This window comes from Alexandromys fortis, unplaced genomic scaffold (assembly GCF_014885135.2).
Source record: "Alexandromys fortis isolate MF-2015 unplaced genomic scaffold, M_Fortis_MF-2015_v1.1 scaffold_394, whole genome shotgun sequence".
In the NCBI taxonomy this organism is placed as follows: Eukaryota; Metazoa; Chordata; class Mammalia; order Rodentia; family Cricetidae; genus Alexandromys; species Alexandromys fortis.
In genome coordinates, this window is record NW_026068271.1 from 251,923 (window position 1) to 268,943 (window position 17,021).

Below are 17,021 nucleotides of genomic sequence, written 5' to 3' on the forward strand. Positions count from 1 at the left end.
GTAGGAGAGAGGCTTGTAAACTGAGTTCTTCATGGAACCTTATAACGCCAACTCCATATAACCCACGTCCAGTGTTCCTAGGACCCCAAGTCCAGACAGGTGGGTGGGTCCGAGGCTGGCCAGTCACTAAAGTGAGACAGAAGTAGAACGGTGGTTAGGGTTAGGGCCCTGAGTGGGCAGTCGGGGAGCTTGGAGTTCATCCTCAGGGCTAGAGGTCAGACAGGGCTAGCCATGGTTAAGGGGTGGGGTCTGTCTCCGAAACATCCTTCTAGATCCTAAGCAAGAGATGGAGTGCAGGGAGGGAGAGCAGAAGAAAGAGAAAGTAGCGGATGTAGAGAAAGGTCAAGGAGGAGAGATACCAGGAGGTAACACAGCAATCTAAGGTCATCAAAAACAGTTCCTGGAGAGATGGCTCAGTGGTTAAGAACACTGACTGCTCTTCCAGAGGACTTGAGTTCATTTCCCAGCACCCACATGGTGGCTAAGGACTGTCTGTAACTCCAAGATCTGACACCCTCACACAAACATACATGCAGGCAAAACACCAATATATATAAAATAGGAATAAATAAATCATGTCTGTCTGTCTGTATGTATGTATATAAATAGGTCCAATCAAGCAGCAACCTGGTTAAAGGAGAAGAGAGTTAGATGTTAGAGGCTTTCTGAACATACCCTCTATGGAAAACACCTAGAGACACAGTAGACATTGCATGGGAGCCAGAGAACTGGCCCCAGATTTGCAAGGGCTGGATGCAAGGTTCCCCCGAGGAGGAAGGAGCAAACAGCGCAAGTGCAGAGAAAGACAATGGGATGCCAAAAATCCTGGGCACCTTGTCAGCTGGGCTACCCACGTGCAAAGAACTGCACTGCACTTTGACCTAGATCGTTCTCGCACTGGCCGGCTACGTTAGCAGGGGCTGTCCTCATTCCCATCTTACAGCTAGGCACACTGAGACTCGGGAAGATGGGCACTTGCCCACTACCCATCGTCGCATGGCTGGGACAGCGCTGGAATTCCCACTCCAGTCTGCAGCCACCTCTGGATTCCTGTTTCTGTGTTCAGGTGGGCTTCGGTGGCTGAGAGGGTTGATGTCTCCTTAGATGCGTGCCCCCACCCAGGGTCCGCCCATCCCGCAGTGACCCTTCCATTTGTCGGACTTCTCCAGCATGCAAACGCCTGACCCAGCTCAGGTGAGGGCAGGCAGCATGCCATTGCGTGTCTCTACCTGTCCCAGCTTCTGTGTCAATGCCGAGAGAGAGAGAGAGAGAGAGAGAGAGAGAGAGAGAGAGAGAGAGAGAGAGAGAGAGAGAGAGAGAGAGAGAGAATGTGTATGTCCTTGTTTAAGCTGCTGTGTAGGGGAGTGAAGGGAGGCCTGGGAGGCTGGGCTGAGGGTGGAGGCCCGAAAGGGGGGGCGTCTTGGACTGAGAGGAGTGGAAATTCTGCAGGAATGTTTACCAGACCCTGGGAGAGTCCAGGGGGACAGCGCCCATTCTCCTAACTCACTAGCCCAGGATCGGACCTCAGACACCATCAACCACAAAAGTCTTCCACCTCCCCAGCCCCTCTCCAAGGCGCCAAGGCCCCTTTAAGACGAGGCCGACCCAGCACTCTTCTCTTTTAGTTAACCCCTCCGAGTCCCAATGGCCCCTGGGCTGGGGCCCTAGTGGGCGGAGGCGGAGGGGGAGCCAGGGGCGGGGAAAAGAAGTCTGGGAGGGAGAGAATGAGGCTGGGTAGCCGGGAAGGCAGCTAGCTGCGGAGGAGTTGAGCCAGCCGAGGGGCTCCCGCTGTGCCAGGCGGGCAGTGCCAAATCCCTGGAGCCTAGAGCTGGGGGGAGGGCCGGGGACAACCCGGCCCTGCCCCCTTCCCGAGAGAGGTGCCCATCAACTTCGGAAGAAAGTTTGGCAACGATTGCTGTAGTGGTGTCCTGAGGATGGGCAGGGTCCCGCTGGCCTGGTGCTTGGCGCTGTGGTGCTGGGGGTACGCGGCTCCTAAGGGTGAGTGATGGGGACTCCCTGAGGAGTGACACCCGCTGATGGGACACAGGGCAGGGGGAGTGAGCGGGTGGGGGCTGGCTGGCAGGTGTTTGGGGTGCTGGGCTGGTTTAGGGAGTTTCCTTAGGACGACAGAGAGCCGACTTGCGGGAGATGGGGGTGGGGGGACGGGGACAGAAAGAAACAGACTCGGAGCAGAGTGGAGGGGTAAGAAAAGCAACTGAGAGAGGAACAGAAGGATAAGAAACAGAAACTGGGAGGGTCAGGACCAGAAGATGGACGGGGCAGAAAGACAGATGGAAGAAGCTAAGGGAGGGCTGGGGACTGATGAATCTGGGTCCTGAGGAGAGAGACAGAACTCGGGTGGTGGGGGACAGACGGTTGGAAAGGGACTTTCCCTAACAAAGGTAGAGACAGGCTGAAGAAGGGGGGCTTGGGAGTCCTGGGGCCCCCTTGTCACTGCTGTCCCCCTCCACCACTTGTTCTTGCCCTGCTGGAGTGCGCTCTCTCTATCTATCTCTCTCTATCTATATCTATCTCTCTCTCTCTGTCTCTCTCTCTTCCTCTCCCTCCCTTCTTCCCTCCCTCCCCCCTTCCCTTCACTTCTCTGCTCCGTTTTCTTTCCCTCTATCTCCCAGTTCAGACTGTGAAGTCCCTGGAGACCGGAATGGCAGGGACCGGCCTTGCCAGGCAGTCCAGGGCGTGGGAGGCTGCCAGATCCCAGGCCTTCCTCCCAGCAGACTGAACATGGGATGGAAGCCGGACCTCAGTCCCCTGGGAAGACTCCCATCCTCCCCCAATGCCTCTACTCCCACCCCTCCCCTGAGATCATTCTACAACTATGTAGGGTCCTGGCAGTGGTGGGCAGACAGAAGGAGTAGAAGAGAGGAGCAACGGACTGTGGGGTTCCTAAACACACTCCTTACCATCTCCCCGACAGACACACAGACCGAGGCTGACAGTCTGTTTGTGGGGAACCCAGGGAATATCACCGGTGCCAGAGGACTCACAGGAACCCTTCGATGTGAGCTCCAGGTTCAGGGGGAGCCCCCCGAGGTCATGTGGCTTCGAGACGAACAGATCTTAGAGCTGGCTGATAACACCCAGACCCAGGTGCCCCTGGGGGAAGACTGGCAAGATGAATGGAAAGTCGTCAGTCAGCTCAGGTGTGGCACCTGTCCCTGACCAGCGGTCTCCGTGCACACAGCCACTGGGCAGCCACTCTACCTGGACCGGGAACCTCTGCTTGACAGCTTACTGGCCATGTGGCCCTGAACTTGTGATGTGATCTCTGGGTTTCGTTTTCCTCTTCTGTACAAATGAGTTAAAAATAGTGCCTATTTCAGTCCTCTATGGGTTTCTTGTCCAGACCCTCTCTTTCAGTTCTGCTGATTCTCCCGGTATCGAGTCCTAACCCTGAACCACTCTGTCCCTTCTCTTCCCTTCCAGAATCTCATCCCTGCAGCTTGAAGATGCAGGAAAGTACCAGTGTATGGTGCACCTGGGAGGACGGACCTTCATGTCTCAGCCGGGCTATGTAGGGCTGGAAGGTGAGTTCTCGGGTCAGAGCTTCTGATGGCACGGTGGGTAATAGAGAACTCAGAGTTTTTCCATCAGGACATAAAGCCTAGAGATGTAGGGAATCGTGAGGGTTGAGGAGGCTGGGGGGGCATAAATTATGTTGGGAACAGGTCTAAGGGAAATCCTATGTCCCAGAGGGAAAGGCATTTGGGGAGATATTGGATGTCCTGGGAGAGCAGATATATTTGAAGCAGGATATGGTAAGGGTCAGAGACATGTGACTTAATGTTCCTATCATGCCAAGGACATAATTTCTTCATTAGTAAAATGATAGAAGGAAACCCAGGCATGGTGATACACACATAAAGCACCACCTTCAGGAGGCTGAGGCAGGAGGATCTGCAGTTTGAGGCCAATCTGTGGTATATAGCAAGACCCTGTCTCAAAAAGAGAAGAGACAGGCATGGTGGTGTACACCTTTAATTCCAGCACTGAGAAGTCAGAGAGAGGAGGATCTCTGTGAGTTCAAGGCCAGCCTGGTCTACAAAGTGAATTACAAGACAGCAAGGGCTGTGTAGAGAAACCCTGTCTCAAACAAAACAAAACAAAAACAACAAATAACAACAACAACAACAACAAACACAGAGAGGTGGGAGGTGGGGAGAAGGAAGGGGAGGATGAGGAAGAGAAAAAAAAAACAGGAGAAGAGGTGAGACTCTCATATGCCCTGCCCTAGATATTGCCCAAGGTGGTGAGGCAGACATTGGAAGCATGGTCCTAGGCACAGACGCATAAAGAAATCAGAATAAGGGAAAAGTCAAAGACCCTGCAGGGTAGGTCAAGTGTTTAGCACTTCCAATATCCTAATGACAATCTGGTCCCTGAGAAGTTCAGGGGAACTCAGTTTCTACCACCAACTGCCCAGGTCTCCCATACTTTCTGGAGGAGCCTGAGGATAAAGCTGTGCCAGCCAACACCCCCTTCAACCTAAGCTGCCAAGCCCAGGGACCGCCTGAACCCGTGAACCTATTCTGGCTTCAAGATGCTGTTCCCCTGGCCCCCGTCATAGGCCACAGCTCTCAGCACAGGCTGCAAGCTCCAGGTGAGTCCAAGAGTAGAGCATGGGCCCATCAATCACTGCGGCTGTCCACTTGTCCCTGTGTCTGACTCTCTGTCTTATTTTCCTCTCTGTGACTTTTTCATCTGTCTGTTCTCCATCCCTCTGTTTCTCAAACATTTTCTCACTGTTTCTCTGTGTATGTTTCTGTTCACCCCCAGCTTCTCTCTGTTCACCCTAGCCTCTCTCTCTCTGAATAGCATTCTTTGTCCCAAATTTCCTCTCAGCTGTTCAGTGGCCCAAGTGTGTAGGCCTACTGCTCCTTTGTTAGCCCTTAACCCAAGCAGGGCATCAGAACTAACCAACAACCTCCTCCATCCACTTCCTCCTTCGACCTGCCCACCTCCTGCCCTGAAGTGTCCCCTGGACCTCAACCAATGGGAGGAGGTCTCTGCTCAGCTGGGGTTTCCTGGGAACACAGAGCCCAGAGTAGAACGAGGTAGAGAAAGTGACCCACAGAGAAGGAAAATTAGAGAAGACGAGATGAAGGCTCATACCTACAATCCCAGAACTTGGGAAGCTGAGGCAGAAGGATTTTCAGCAGTCTGAGGTCTGTCTAGATGACACAGTGCATTCTAGGCAGCCTGGGTTACAGTGTGAGACCCTGTCGATAAGGAAAAACAAAGGGCAGAGGTGCTGATCAGTCGGTGGGATGCTTGCCTGAGTCCATTCGAAGCACTCCATACTTGGTGGTGAATGCCTGTAACATTAGCACTTGGGTGGCGGAGGCAGCAGTACCTGAAGGTCCAGACCACCTTCAACTATGTATCAAGTTCAAAGCTAGCTCTGGCTACATTCTGAGTTTGAAACTAGCCTGGGCTATAGAAGTCCTTGTCTCAAAAGAGAAGAGGCCACCAAAGTGATCCAGCATGGAGAGACACTGATAGTGTGATCTGAATGTTGGGACCCCTATTTCAGAATGACCCTCCCTTTCTGTACTATACAGATGGGGCACTCTGCTTAGGAACACACAGTCATCAGACATGGCTAGGGGACCTTGCGCATAGAGTGTCCCCTTATAGAAGAAGATGAGCTACACATGGGGGTAGCTCATCAGGGGAGGCAGCCAAACCCTAAGAGGAACAGCTTCCTAAAAACCTCACCTGCTGCTCCTCGGGAGGTGAGAAGGGGTCTTTCGGTGTGGAGGGAAGGGCTCACATTCTTAGCATTCTGGGAGTCCTGAGTGTGCAAGGAAGTGTGATGAGTGTGCCGGCCCCCAGAGGGATGACTCAGGCCTGTGGCTTGAGTGGTCTGGTAGGAATAGGAATGGAGCCTGAGTCAGCCTGGCTGGACAAGAAGAGGGGGAGGGAGCAATGGGACACACAAGTGTAAGAGGGTCTCGTGTGAATAACAGCACGTTATGACCAGATCAGAAGCACCTGCAGAGAGGTAAGGAACTCAGAACACATCTGCTGGGGAAGGGGGACATCTACACATGTAGCCGTGCCCGCCTGAATCAGCGTATCCATCAGCACCGACTGCCTTGTAGGAGAGTATGTCGTACTGGGGACCAGCTTCTGTGGCTCTCTGAGTGTTCTTGTGGGTGTCACTAAATATCAATACCGGCTACTGGTTTTCCCTCTGTGTTCTGTGTCCACGGCTGTTGACACTGTGGAGGCCAGAGCTGTTGACACCATATGGCTAGCTTGAGCACTTTTGTGTATTAAGGCAACACATTGGCTCACGGGAGTGCACCTGTGGGTCACTGTCCTGGCGTGAGGTCACATGGGGCATGGCAGCGTGTGCCTGTAATCCCTGCACTGTCAACATGAATTCTGTGTCTTAGTATGTACAAAAGAGAGAGCGACAAAGAGGCTGAGATTCGCAGCAGAATATTATAACAGGCTTCTGCTCTCTCTGGGGTCTCCCTGTACTAACTCCCCCTGATTCTTGGTGACTGAACCCCAGGCACTCACCTGTCATCCATGCATCTGCGCCAACCCATATGTATGTGGCAACATCCCCATCTTGCGGTCTCCACGGAGGGCCGTCGTGGCTATGCAATACTTGTGTTTTCCCATCCGCCTGCGTCTGTGTTCTGGCAGGGATAAAGGCTTGGCAATCTCCACCCCGTCTCTTGGGGGTATGATGTGGTGGTGGTGGGGTTAACATTAACTTTTATTGCTTCCTAGTTTGTAGTATTTGTTTGTCCTTGTCAATGTTGACATGTGTTTGGTGCTCAGTGCGTAGTCTGCTGAGATTTGTTTGTCAATATGAACGTCTATGTATATTATTTGGCCAGGTGTTTACAGTGGATGTGTGCAGGTTGGATTGTGTATTTATGTGTTCCTCCCCACATTGGTTGGCTTATGGGGGGGGAGCTAGCCTCATCGTCAGCCCCCATGTGTTTACCAGTAAGTCCCAGGGCATTTATGTCACTGTGTTTGGGACAGCATCCGCCCTGTGGATGGTGTATAGCTTAGCCAGAGCTGCATTCTTGTGTTTATATTCGCGCTAATAACGGCCCCTGTGTATTTAAGAGTGATTCACTGTGGGGGGAGGGGAGGGTGCTTTGTGAAGGAATTTTGTCAGTTTGTGCGTGTGTGTATGCCTCTGTCCCTCTCTATCTGAGTCAGGGCGTGTCCTCTTCTCTCTCCATCTCTCGTTCCCCTGGAAAAGCCAAGGGTGGGGGTGAGCGGATGGGGTGGGGGCGGGGCAGTACATCTGGAAAACACATCTGGAGTCCACAGGATCTTGTGGAGCAATGGAGTGCAGGAGGAGAGAGGGGTCCCAGACCCCTTGGTTCATCCTAGAGTCCTTATTTGAGATGCAGCCTCGGGGACATGAGAATGTGGAACCCCAGGCTGTGCCCCCAGGACAGGCCGGAAGTGGAGGGTGGGGGCGCCCCGTGACTCAGGCGGGGGCAGGAATGCTGCGGTTGGAACAGAACCGAGCTCCAGAACCCCCCTCCCCCCGCCCCGCTTTGCCCCAGGGTTGCTCCGGCTGGCCTGTGGCGCCAGCTCCCGCGTAGTGGTCCCCACGTGCCAGGTGGCTGGATGCGATCCAGCGCTGGCAACCTCTAGCCGCCCTTACTGGGCCACGCATCCCTTCTCAGGCTGCGGGGGCTGCGGCGCGGGCACCTGACCTTGGCGGGAACGCAGTCCTCCCCGGCAGCCTCGGCTAGGGCCCTTCCTTGCCCACCCCCTTCCGGCCTTCGAGACAGATTTTCCCCAGTTCCACTCCCTCTGCTGACCGAGAAAAGGAAACTTTGTGTCTGACTAGCGAGGCCACTCTCCAAAATACCAGGTGGAGGGAACGCCGCGCTCGCACAAATGTAGATGCCAGAATCACACAAGTACACGATGTCCCCAGACTTACACGAGCCATGAAACACAGATGGGTAAACGCACGCACATCAGCATCCACCACGCTCAGAATTGCAGGCCCAATACTAGGGCCTTCACTCATCTTTTACACTGACATGCATGTATCAGGGACCTTGCACAAATGGGCAATGCATATCTGTGTGTTTGCATGCTTGTGTCTTGGTGTTTGTATTTGTACATTTGTGTGTGTGTGTGCATGGTGGTGACACAGGTGTACACACAGAAGGGGTGGGTACACAGAGACAAAAATGAGGGAGGGACTCAGACAAGTTCCTTGGACCACAAATTTCTCCCAGAAAAACAAAGACGTTTATTCAAAACATATTAACTGGCTTGCATGCCTGTTACATTATACAATCTCCCCTTTCTTCCTTGCACACCCAAAGACAGATGCACACACACGTGAGTTCATTTGCTTCTCAGGCTTAGTTTTGCCTGCCTATAATCCTAGCTACTCCGGATGCTGAGACAAGAGAATTACATGTTCAAAACCCTTCTGAGCTACAGGGTCTGCTCAAGCCAGTCTGGAAAATTCAAAGAAAAAGCAAAAGGAAGCCTGGGGATGTAGTTTAGCAGTGGGCATCTATCTAGAATCATCAGAGAGGACCTGGGGGTGTGGCTCATGAGTAGAGCATTGAATTAACATGCACAAAGCCCTGGACTTAATCAGAAAGATGCAGTCGAGCTGGAGAGATGGCTAAGCCAATAAGAGTATCTACTGTTCTTGCAGAGGACCCAAGTTCAGTTCCCAGCACCTACAAGGGCCAACTCACAACCTCCTGTACTTCTACCTCCTAGGAATCCCATGCCTTCTTCTGACCTTTGAGGTCACCTGAACACGTGTGGTAGACACACACACACACACACACACTACTAAATCTTTTTAAAAATTCACTCACTCATTCAACAGATGTTTGTGGAGCATGCACTGTGTGCCAGGCCATGCTGCCACCATAGGGTTCCTTAAACAGATGAGCTCGGCTCTCCTAGAATGGACAGTCTGTTGAGGGAGAGTCCTTAGCAATATGGTTCTTGGGTATCCTGTGAAGCATACTGGCAACGAGGAGGTGGGAACAGCAAAGCAGGGGAGAGGGCAGATATGGAGGCAGGTTTCAGTTCTACACGGACTAGTCAGGGACAGGGTAACTAGCTTAGGTGTGTCATCCGAGAAGAAAGCCTAAAGGAAGGAGGGAGAAGTCTGATAGGTACCCATGGGAAGACTGTGTGTGCGTGCATGTGTTTGTGTGTGTGTAAGAGAGAGACAGACAGACACACACACACACACACACACACACACACACAGAGACAGAGAGAGAAACCGAGAAACACCAGAAGGCCAGCGTGTCAGTAGCAGACTGAAGAGAAAGCAGGTGTAGGAGACAAATTCATCAATGAGCAAACACTTGTACACACCACACACGTCCGTCCTTAAGTGTGTGTTCATTGTTTGTGTCTCTCTGGAAATCTGTGTGGGCCTGTGTGAGTATGTGTTGATACGTTGGTACATGTGTGCAAGGGCCCGGCTCACTTTCTCTGCAGTGATGGTGACTGAACCCAGGGCCTTCCACACCATGGGAAAGTACTCCACCACTGAGCCACATCCAGAATCTTGCTTTCGATCTGCTATTTATTTCTTTTATATGTATGTGTATGTGCCTGAGTGTAGGTGTGTAGACCACAAACAAGCTGTGATAATGGAGGTCAGAGAGGGCATTGGATCCCCTGGAACTGACATTATAGGCAGTCGTGAGCTGCCATGTGTGTGCTGGGAACTGAACCCAGGTCCTCTGCAAGAGCAGTCAGTGCTCTTAACCACTAAGCCGCCTCTCCAGCCCCTTTCAATCTGTTTTTACTGTCTAATTTTGAGACTGAGTCCTGTACTCACACTGCCAGGCAGGCTTGAATTTGAGATCCCCCTGCCTCAGCTTGCTAATTATCTGAAATGACAGGTGTGTACCGTCTGGCTCGGCAGATGTGAGTGCTTCGTGTGTCTTAATGAGTCTGTGTGAGTTGAGTGTGTGTGTGTGTGTGTGTGTGTGTGCGCGCGTATATGTATGTAAGCATGCGTGTTTCTGTGTGTACCCGCATATGTGTGTATGTGGCTGTGTGGACCACTGTCTGGGTATGACGGTGTAACTATGTGAGCCTGCATGGGTCATGTGTGTTCGTGCACTCATGTAGTGAGGCATAAGACTGGTGTCTGGAAAAGGAATCCATGCTCCTAACATGTTGTTCTCTTTCCCCTGCACTTCCATTCCATGTGGAGGTGGGCTGGACTGACCTGGCCAGGCCAAGCAAGGTGTGGGGGCTCAGCATAGCCTGGGGTCTCTCCTTCCCCCACGTGACACTGGACTGCTTTCTCATATTCTTCCCCAGGCCTGAACAAGACGTCTTCTTTCTCCTGTGAAGCCCACAATGCCAAGGGCGTCACCACCTCCCGCACAGCTACTATCACAGGTGACAACAAGAATCTTTGGGGAGGCTGGACGAGAGGCCAGAGAAGGTGGAGGGAATGTGGCCAGCTTTGGGGGACGGTTCCCAAGAGTCAGCCTTTCCCTCATCTGTCCACAGTGCTCCCCCAGAGGCCTCGCCATCTCCACGTGGTTTCAAGACATCCCACGGAGCTAGAGGTAGCTTGGACCCCTGGCCTGAGTGGCATCTATCCTCTTACCCACTGCAACCTGCAGGTGAGACCCTCTGACACTGATCGCTTCCATCCGTGCCCCACGGAAAACCAGCCCTTCCACACCAGTGTTGGGAAAGAACAAGGACACTAGTTAATTCAAGTGTCCTGGGTTTTAATCCCCACCTTACCTGTTGGCTGTGTGGACTTGAGAAAATTCCATAACCATTGTGGACCTCAGCTCTCCCATCTCTAAGATGGGCATGAGGGTAACAGTTATGGGATAGGAATGAGAATTCAGAAAATGAAGGCAAGTAGCCAACTTAAAGCAGTGTCTGGAGATGTATTATGGGCTATTAACTGATGATATTGACCTTGGCCAGATGGGGAGCTCTGAGCCAGCAGGACTTGTGGCTGTTACAGCCACAGCACTATATACTTACTGTCTTTGCCCTGACCACTCTAGGTTGTCACTGTCTGCAGCGGGTCTGTCCCCCTCTGGCATGTGGGCTCTGAGGACAATACTGTTAGTCACATGGTCACCCCAGTGTTGCCTAGTACATAAGTCAGACTGATGAGGCTGATGGTAGAGCCCCTGCCTAGAATCCCCCAGTGAGGGGCTGGGGTGTGGCTCAGTGGTAGAGCCCCTGCCTAGAATCCCCCAGTGAGGGGCTGGGGGGTGTGGCTCAGTGGTAGAGCCCCTGCCTAGAATCCCAAGGGGCTGGAAGTGTGGCTCAGTGGTAGAGCCCCTGCCTAGAATCCCCCAGTGAGGGGCTGGGGTGTGGCTCAGTGGTAGAGCCCCCTGCCTAGAATCCCAAGGGGCTGGAAGTGTGGCTCAGTGGTAGAGCCCCTGCCTAGAATTTACCACAGAGAGGCGTTCTCTTTCAAGGTATAGAACTGAGAGATCCAGGAAGGAAAATGGCCGCCCCCTAGCTAGAAGACCAAAACTGAGATTCAATCCTGAAGTTTCTCCAACTTGAAAGGCCTCCAGTGTCGGTCAGGCAGCAGCTGCACTCCTACCCACATCCAGGCAGTGCCCAAGAAAAGCAGAAGTGTGTGTTCCTCCCTCTCCAGGTCTCACTTCCTGCTGCCACAGGCTCAGGCTGGACAGTTCCTGAGGGAGGGTCATGGCTGTCCCAGGGAAAAGAGAAGTAGGAGTGGGTTTGAGCCCACTGTCTGCACCCATCTCCCCTTTGTCCTGGCAGAGGTTCCTCTTCCCATCTGTCACTGTAGGTCAGAGAGCAGGCCTGTCCCCTCCTGCTTCCCACCACTGGCTTGCCTCCTTCTCAGGTCTTGTAATAACGGTGTCACCCTCTCTCTGGGGACTGTGTCACTTTGGGAAAGCTACTGAAATTCTGGGTCTCAACCTCACCATCTATAAAATTGGAAGGTGAAAAAGAATTGAGCCTATAAGTGGAGAAGAGGAATTAGGTGTCCTTACTCACGAACAGGAGGTTTAACAAGGTCTTAGCACATAGTAGGCACTTGAAAAATATTTTGGGGGGCTGAGGTATAGTTCAGTGGTTAAATATTTGCGTGACATGTATGAGACCTTTGGGTTTGTCTCCAGTCACGCCAAGAAAGGGGGGTTGAGGGTATGTCTCAGTCAGCACAGTGCTTAGCATGCAACCTTGGGGACATGAGTTTGATCCCTCAAACCAACACCAAAGAGAAGAGCGTAGTGGAACACACTTGTAATACCAGTACTGGGCAGATGGAGATGGCCGATCCCCAGAACTCACTGGCTGGCCATCTTAGCCAGATCAGTGAGTTCCACGTCCTATTGAGAGACCCTGTCTCAAAAAACAATGTGGGGGCCAGCAAGATGGCTCAGCAGGTAAAGGAAATCAATTCCCAGGACCCAAGTGTAGTAGGAAAGAACTGACTCACGGAAATTGTCCTGCAATGCACATACTCACACTCACAAATAAATAACCATAACAACAACACCAGGCATAGTGGAATATGCCCTTTGTCTCTGTCTCTGGAGAGTAAGAGGCAGGTGGATCGCTTGAGTTTGAAGCCAGATTGGTCTATGTAGCAAGTTCCACACCAGCCAGGAATACACAGTGACACTCTATTTCAGAAAAAAAAAAAAAAAAAAGAAGTCAGGAAGAGAGCAAATTGAGATTATTCTGTATAGACAAACTAATCTACATCGTTTGACATATGACAAGTCCCCTTGTCACTCAATAAGAAGCAAGATCTGGAGACTGGCTTTTTCTTTTTGTTTTTCAAGACAAGTTTTTTTCTGTATAGCCCTAACTGTCCTGGAACTCGTTCTATAGACCAGGCTGGTCTCAAACTCCCAAGATCTCCCTACCTCTGCTTCCCTAGTGCTGGGATTAAAGGCAAGTGCTACCACTGCCTGGCCCTGATTCATTTTCTTCAAGATAAGATTTTTTTTTTCCTGAGACAAGGCTGTCCTTGAATTGGTGAGTCTACCGCCTCACTGAGAGCTGGGATTCTGGGTGTGTGTCACTGAGAGCTGGGATTATGGGGTGTATCACCACACCAGCTGCGCAACCACAGTTAATCTTTTTGTTTATGTGTTTGTTTGGTCTGGTCTTTTTGTTGTTGTTTTGGGGCTTTGTTTATGGGTGTTTGTCTGTGTGACACTGGGGACCCAGTGTGTGCACTGGGCAAGTGCTCTACACTGAACCACTCCTTCAGCTTGTACCTTTCTTTCAAGGTATCTCTGGTCCTCTAAATGAGGACGTTGAGGCTCAGAAAGGGCAAAGGGAGTCTTGCCAGAGGTGGCTTTTGCAAATGGCAAGACATGGATGGTGAGACCATATGGCTTCTTTGCAAATCTGAGTATCTGTCCATGTTGTCCTGTTGTGAAGTTACAATATACATGCATGCGAATGCAAAGAGATGTGTACACACTCAGAGACAACTGCATACTCAGATGCACACATAGAGAGAGACATCCACACCCACATATCTACTATATAGATACTATTACAAAGTTATATAGTCTCACTGGGACCACGATCAAGAGTGGTGAGACTGTCCTCTGGTCCTCATGTCTTCCCGATCCTCAGGCTGTACTGTCAGACGATGGGGTGGGCATCTGGCTGGGAGAGCCAGATCCTCCAGAAGAACCTCTCACGTTGCAAGTATCTGTGCCCCCTCACCAGCTTCGGCTGGAAAAGCTCCTTCCTCATACCCCATATCACATCCGGGTATCCTGCACCAGCAGCCAGGGCCCCTCGCCCTGGACCCATTGGCTTCCTGTGGAGACCACGGAAGGAGGTAAGAAGGTCTTGGGAGGAAGATGCCATTGTGCTTTGCTTTGTGCAAGCTTCTCCTCTCACCCCGTTACCCCACATGGCCTTAGTCTCCTTGTCCAGCCCCTGACCCCTGCCTGCTGGCCTCTCCCCAGATCTCTCCCTGAACTTCCGCTCATGGAAGGCCTGCAAGAATTGCCCACGCGTGTGCTCTTTGCAACCTGCCCCACTTCGTGGGAACAGGGGAGGGGGTCAGGAAGAGGTGGGGGTACCAGCTTCCCTCTTCCCTGTCCTCCAGTGCCCTTGGGCCCCCCTGAGAACGTTAGCGCCATGCGGAATGGGAGCCAGGCCCTCGTGCGTTGGCAGGAGCCAAGGGTGCCCCTGCAGGGAACCCTGTTAGGGTACCGGTTGGCATATCGAGGCCAGGACACCCCCGAGGTGGGTGCTGCTGGCTGGGTTAGGGTGGAATGGTTGTGGGAAGAGGGAACTGGGGAAGAGGTGACAAAGTAGACACAGGCAGCTGTGCAAGTCGGGTACTATACATTGCACCATGCCTACTAAGGCAATGCCGAGGATCCTAAATGGGTCCACAAGGCAGGGGCTAAGGAGTGTCTTTTTGTGAGCACTGTAAAAGCACCTTCTTGGGTTTGGTATTGTAAGCTTTACAGCATCTTATGGAAGGGGTGCTTCTTTAATTTATACAAATGTTTTATCTGGGCTAGCTGTACCCCAAGGTGGAGAGAGGGGATGGAAAGTTAGAAGAGGTTGGATGGAAGTGAAAAAATGAGATTTTGTTTCTTCAACAAAATCTGAGCTGTGCCTGGTGCCAAATACTGTTTGGAGCTAAAGATGTTGCTAGGAATGAGGTGGAGTCCCTGCTCTATGCAGTTGGCCTTCCAGAGTGCATGGGGCTAGAGATATGGAGACGGGGTAGAGATGAGGGACTAAGGATGAGGAAGAGTTGAGGCTGTAGTCTTAGGAGTTCTGGACCTAAATATCAGTACTGATGTCACCTCTGGACTTCCTAGGTACTTATGGACATAGGACTAAAGCGAGAGGTGACCCTGAAACTTCGGGAGGACAGGCCTGTGGCTAACCTGACTGTGTCTGTGGCAGCCTATACTTCTGCTGGGGATGGGCCCTGGAGCCTTCCTGTGCCCCTGGAGCCCTGGCGCCCAGGTAACTTCAAAGCCATGCCCAGGCCCCTTCCAGATGCCCTTGGGATTGCCTCTTTCTGGCACCCTTGATTTGCTCCCCACGCCTCTGGATGCTCCCCCAACTTAGAGTCTGTTCCCACCCTGAGCCCAACACAGAGCCTCCCTCCAACCGTTCACTGTGTCACGCCAGTTTTGCCTTCGCTGAGCACATCTCCCTTCTGTCCTTTCTCCTCACAGGGCAAGGACAGCCACTCCACCATCTGGGTAAGGGCTTTTGTATCCCCTCTCTTTCCCTCCCTTCAACATGCAGTGAGGGTCACACGTACTTTCCACACTCCCTTCATGCCTCCCAAGCATGTTGCTCTAATCCTCCACTTCTTTGATATCTGTGGTCCTGGATGGAGGTGTCTAGAATGGCCCAGTGAATGGTTGAGTGGATAGATTCAAGGACACATGGGTATGTGAGGGGTGAATTAATATACACTGAATGGTTTAGTGCATGCATGAATGGATGGGTATGCGGAGAAGGGGTTGACAGACACAAAGATGGATAGATGTATGTGTGTGGGGGGAAAGACTGAAGGATAGCGGAGCACAGATCCCAGCACTTAGGATGCAGAGGCAGATCTCAAGTAGTGAGTTCACGGACAGGATAAACGGATGCATGTTGGGTGGGCATATGGAGTGTGAATTGGTATACATATAGATGAATGCACATATAGACAGGCCAATGGATAAATGAGTGGGTGGAAGGTATGAGGGATGAATAGACAGAGCAATGGAAGGAAGGGAGGGAGGGAGGAGGAGGGAAGAATGGGAGAAAAGAGGAGAAGGAGGGAGGAGAAAGAAGGAGAGAGGTTCTCTCTTTCAAATATTTCTTCAGCAATTCTCAAACATTCTACCTACTTCCACTGGACCCTTCGGGCACTGTTGTGCCTCCACTCAGAACGCAACTCACTTTCTTTAAATGCCCTTTGCAGACCCGCTCATACTTCTCCTCACCCGCCCTCCTCTCAAGCCTGTTACAACCCTTCGTTCCTCACACATGTCCAACATGCTCTCAACTTCTGTTTTGAGACAGGGTCCTGTCTCCTGTCCCCTGGCTGGCCTGGAACTCCTAAAGGCAGGCACCACCATGCCCAGTTATGTTCAGTGTCTCTGCGAATACTCTGTGTGTGCCTTACATCCACAACTGCACACGACACAATTGCAGCCACTGAAAAATGGACAGTCCACAGCTGTCCCATACACTATAGCTGCTTTTCCAGGAATTTTACCCACCTTAGACCAAATGCCCTCACCCTTAGCAGTCCTGTTACCTTTCTGTCTCCTCCCTCTGTCCTCCTCCACACACACACACACACACACACACACACACACACACACTCAAATCCTCCCATGCTCTGTTGTACGCCCATCTTTTCCTCGTGCTCTTGCTATTCTCCTCATTTGCCAGTTCACACACTTTGCATGTTCACCACATGCTCTTCTCGTGCCGAATCACATTCTTAGAGATCATTGCTGACAGCCTGTCATGGCAGTGCACGCTTGCAATCCCAGCACTTGGAAGGCTATGGAGGGAGACGGATTAGGAGTTCAAGCCATCCTGAGCTACAACAAACCTAAAAGGAAAAAGAAAAGAGGCGGGGCTGTAGCTCAGTTGGTTAAGTACTTGCCTAGCATGCACGAGGCCCTGGGACCCATACTCAGCACTGCATAAACCAGGCGTGGTGATATATGCCTGTAATCCCAGTGCTCAGGAGATGGAAGCAGGCGGGTCAGAGCTTAAAGGTCATCCTTGGCTACAACTAAATTTGAAGCTAGCCTGTACCAAAACTCATACCCTTTATATGTATATCTGCACTCATACCCACCGCATATATACACATCTACACACTCATACCACTGTATATATGCACCTCTGCACACCCATACCCACTGCATATATACACATTTGCACACTCATACCCACTGTATGCACATCTGCACACTCATACCACTGTATATATACACATCTGCACACCCATACCCACTGTATATATATATATA

At 51.7% G+C, this 17,021-nt stretch overlaps 1 protein-coding gene across 1 annotated transcript in view; it reads left to right on the forward strand.

Annotated features, from left to right (window-relative positions):
* Window positions 1-1,715: 1,715 nt before the first annotated feature.
* Window positions 1,716-17,021, forward strand: part of Axl (AXL receptor tyrosine kinase) — a 27,116-nt gene continuing 11,810 nt past the window's right edge. The window contains exons 1-10 of the mRNA XM_050132003.1: window positions 1,716-1,998; window positions 2,936-3,161; window positions 3,445-3,545; window positions 4,442-4,618; window positions 10,336-10,416; window positions 10,531-10,646; window positions 13,630-13,840; window positions 14,114-14,253; window positions 14,844-14,994; window positions 15,210-15,350. Coding sequence (XP_049987960.1) covers window positions 1,935-1,998; window positions 2,936-3,161; window positions 3,445-3,545; window positions 4,442-4,618; window positions 10,336-10,416; window positions 10,531-10,646; window positions 13,630-13,840; window positions 14,114-14,253; window positions 14,844-14,994; window positions 15,210-15,350 — 1,408 coding nt within the window. The 5' untranslated portion in view covers window positions 1,716-1,934. The remainder of the gene's footprint in view (window positions 1,999-2,935; window positions 3,162-3,444; window positions 3,546-4,441; window positions 4,619-10,335; window positions 10,417-10,530; window positions 10,647-13,629; window positions 13,841-14,113; window positions 14,254-14,843; window positions 14,995-15,209; window positions 15,351-17,021) is intronic.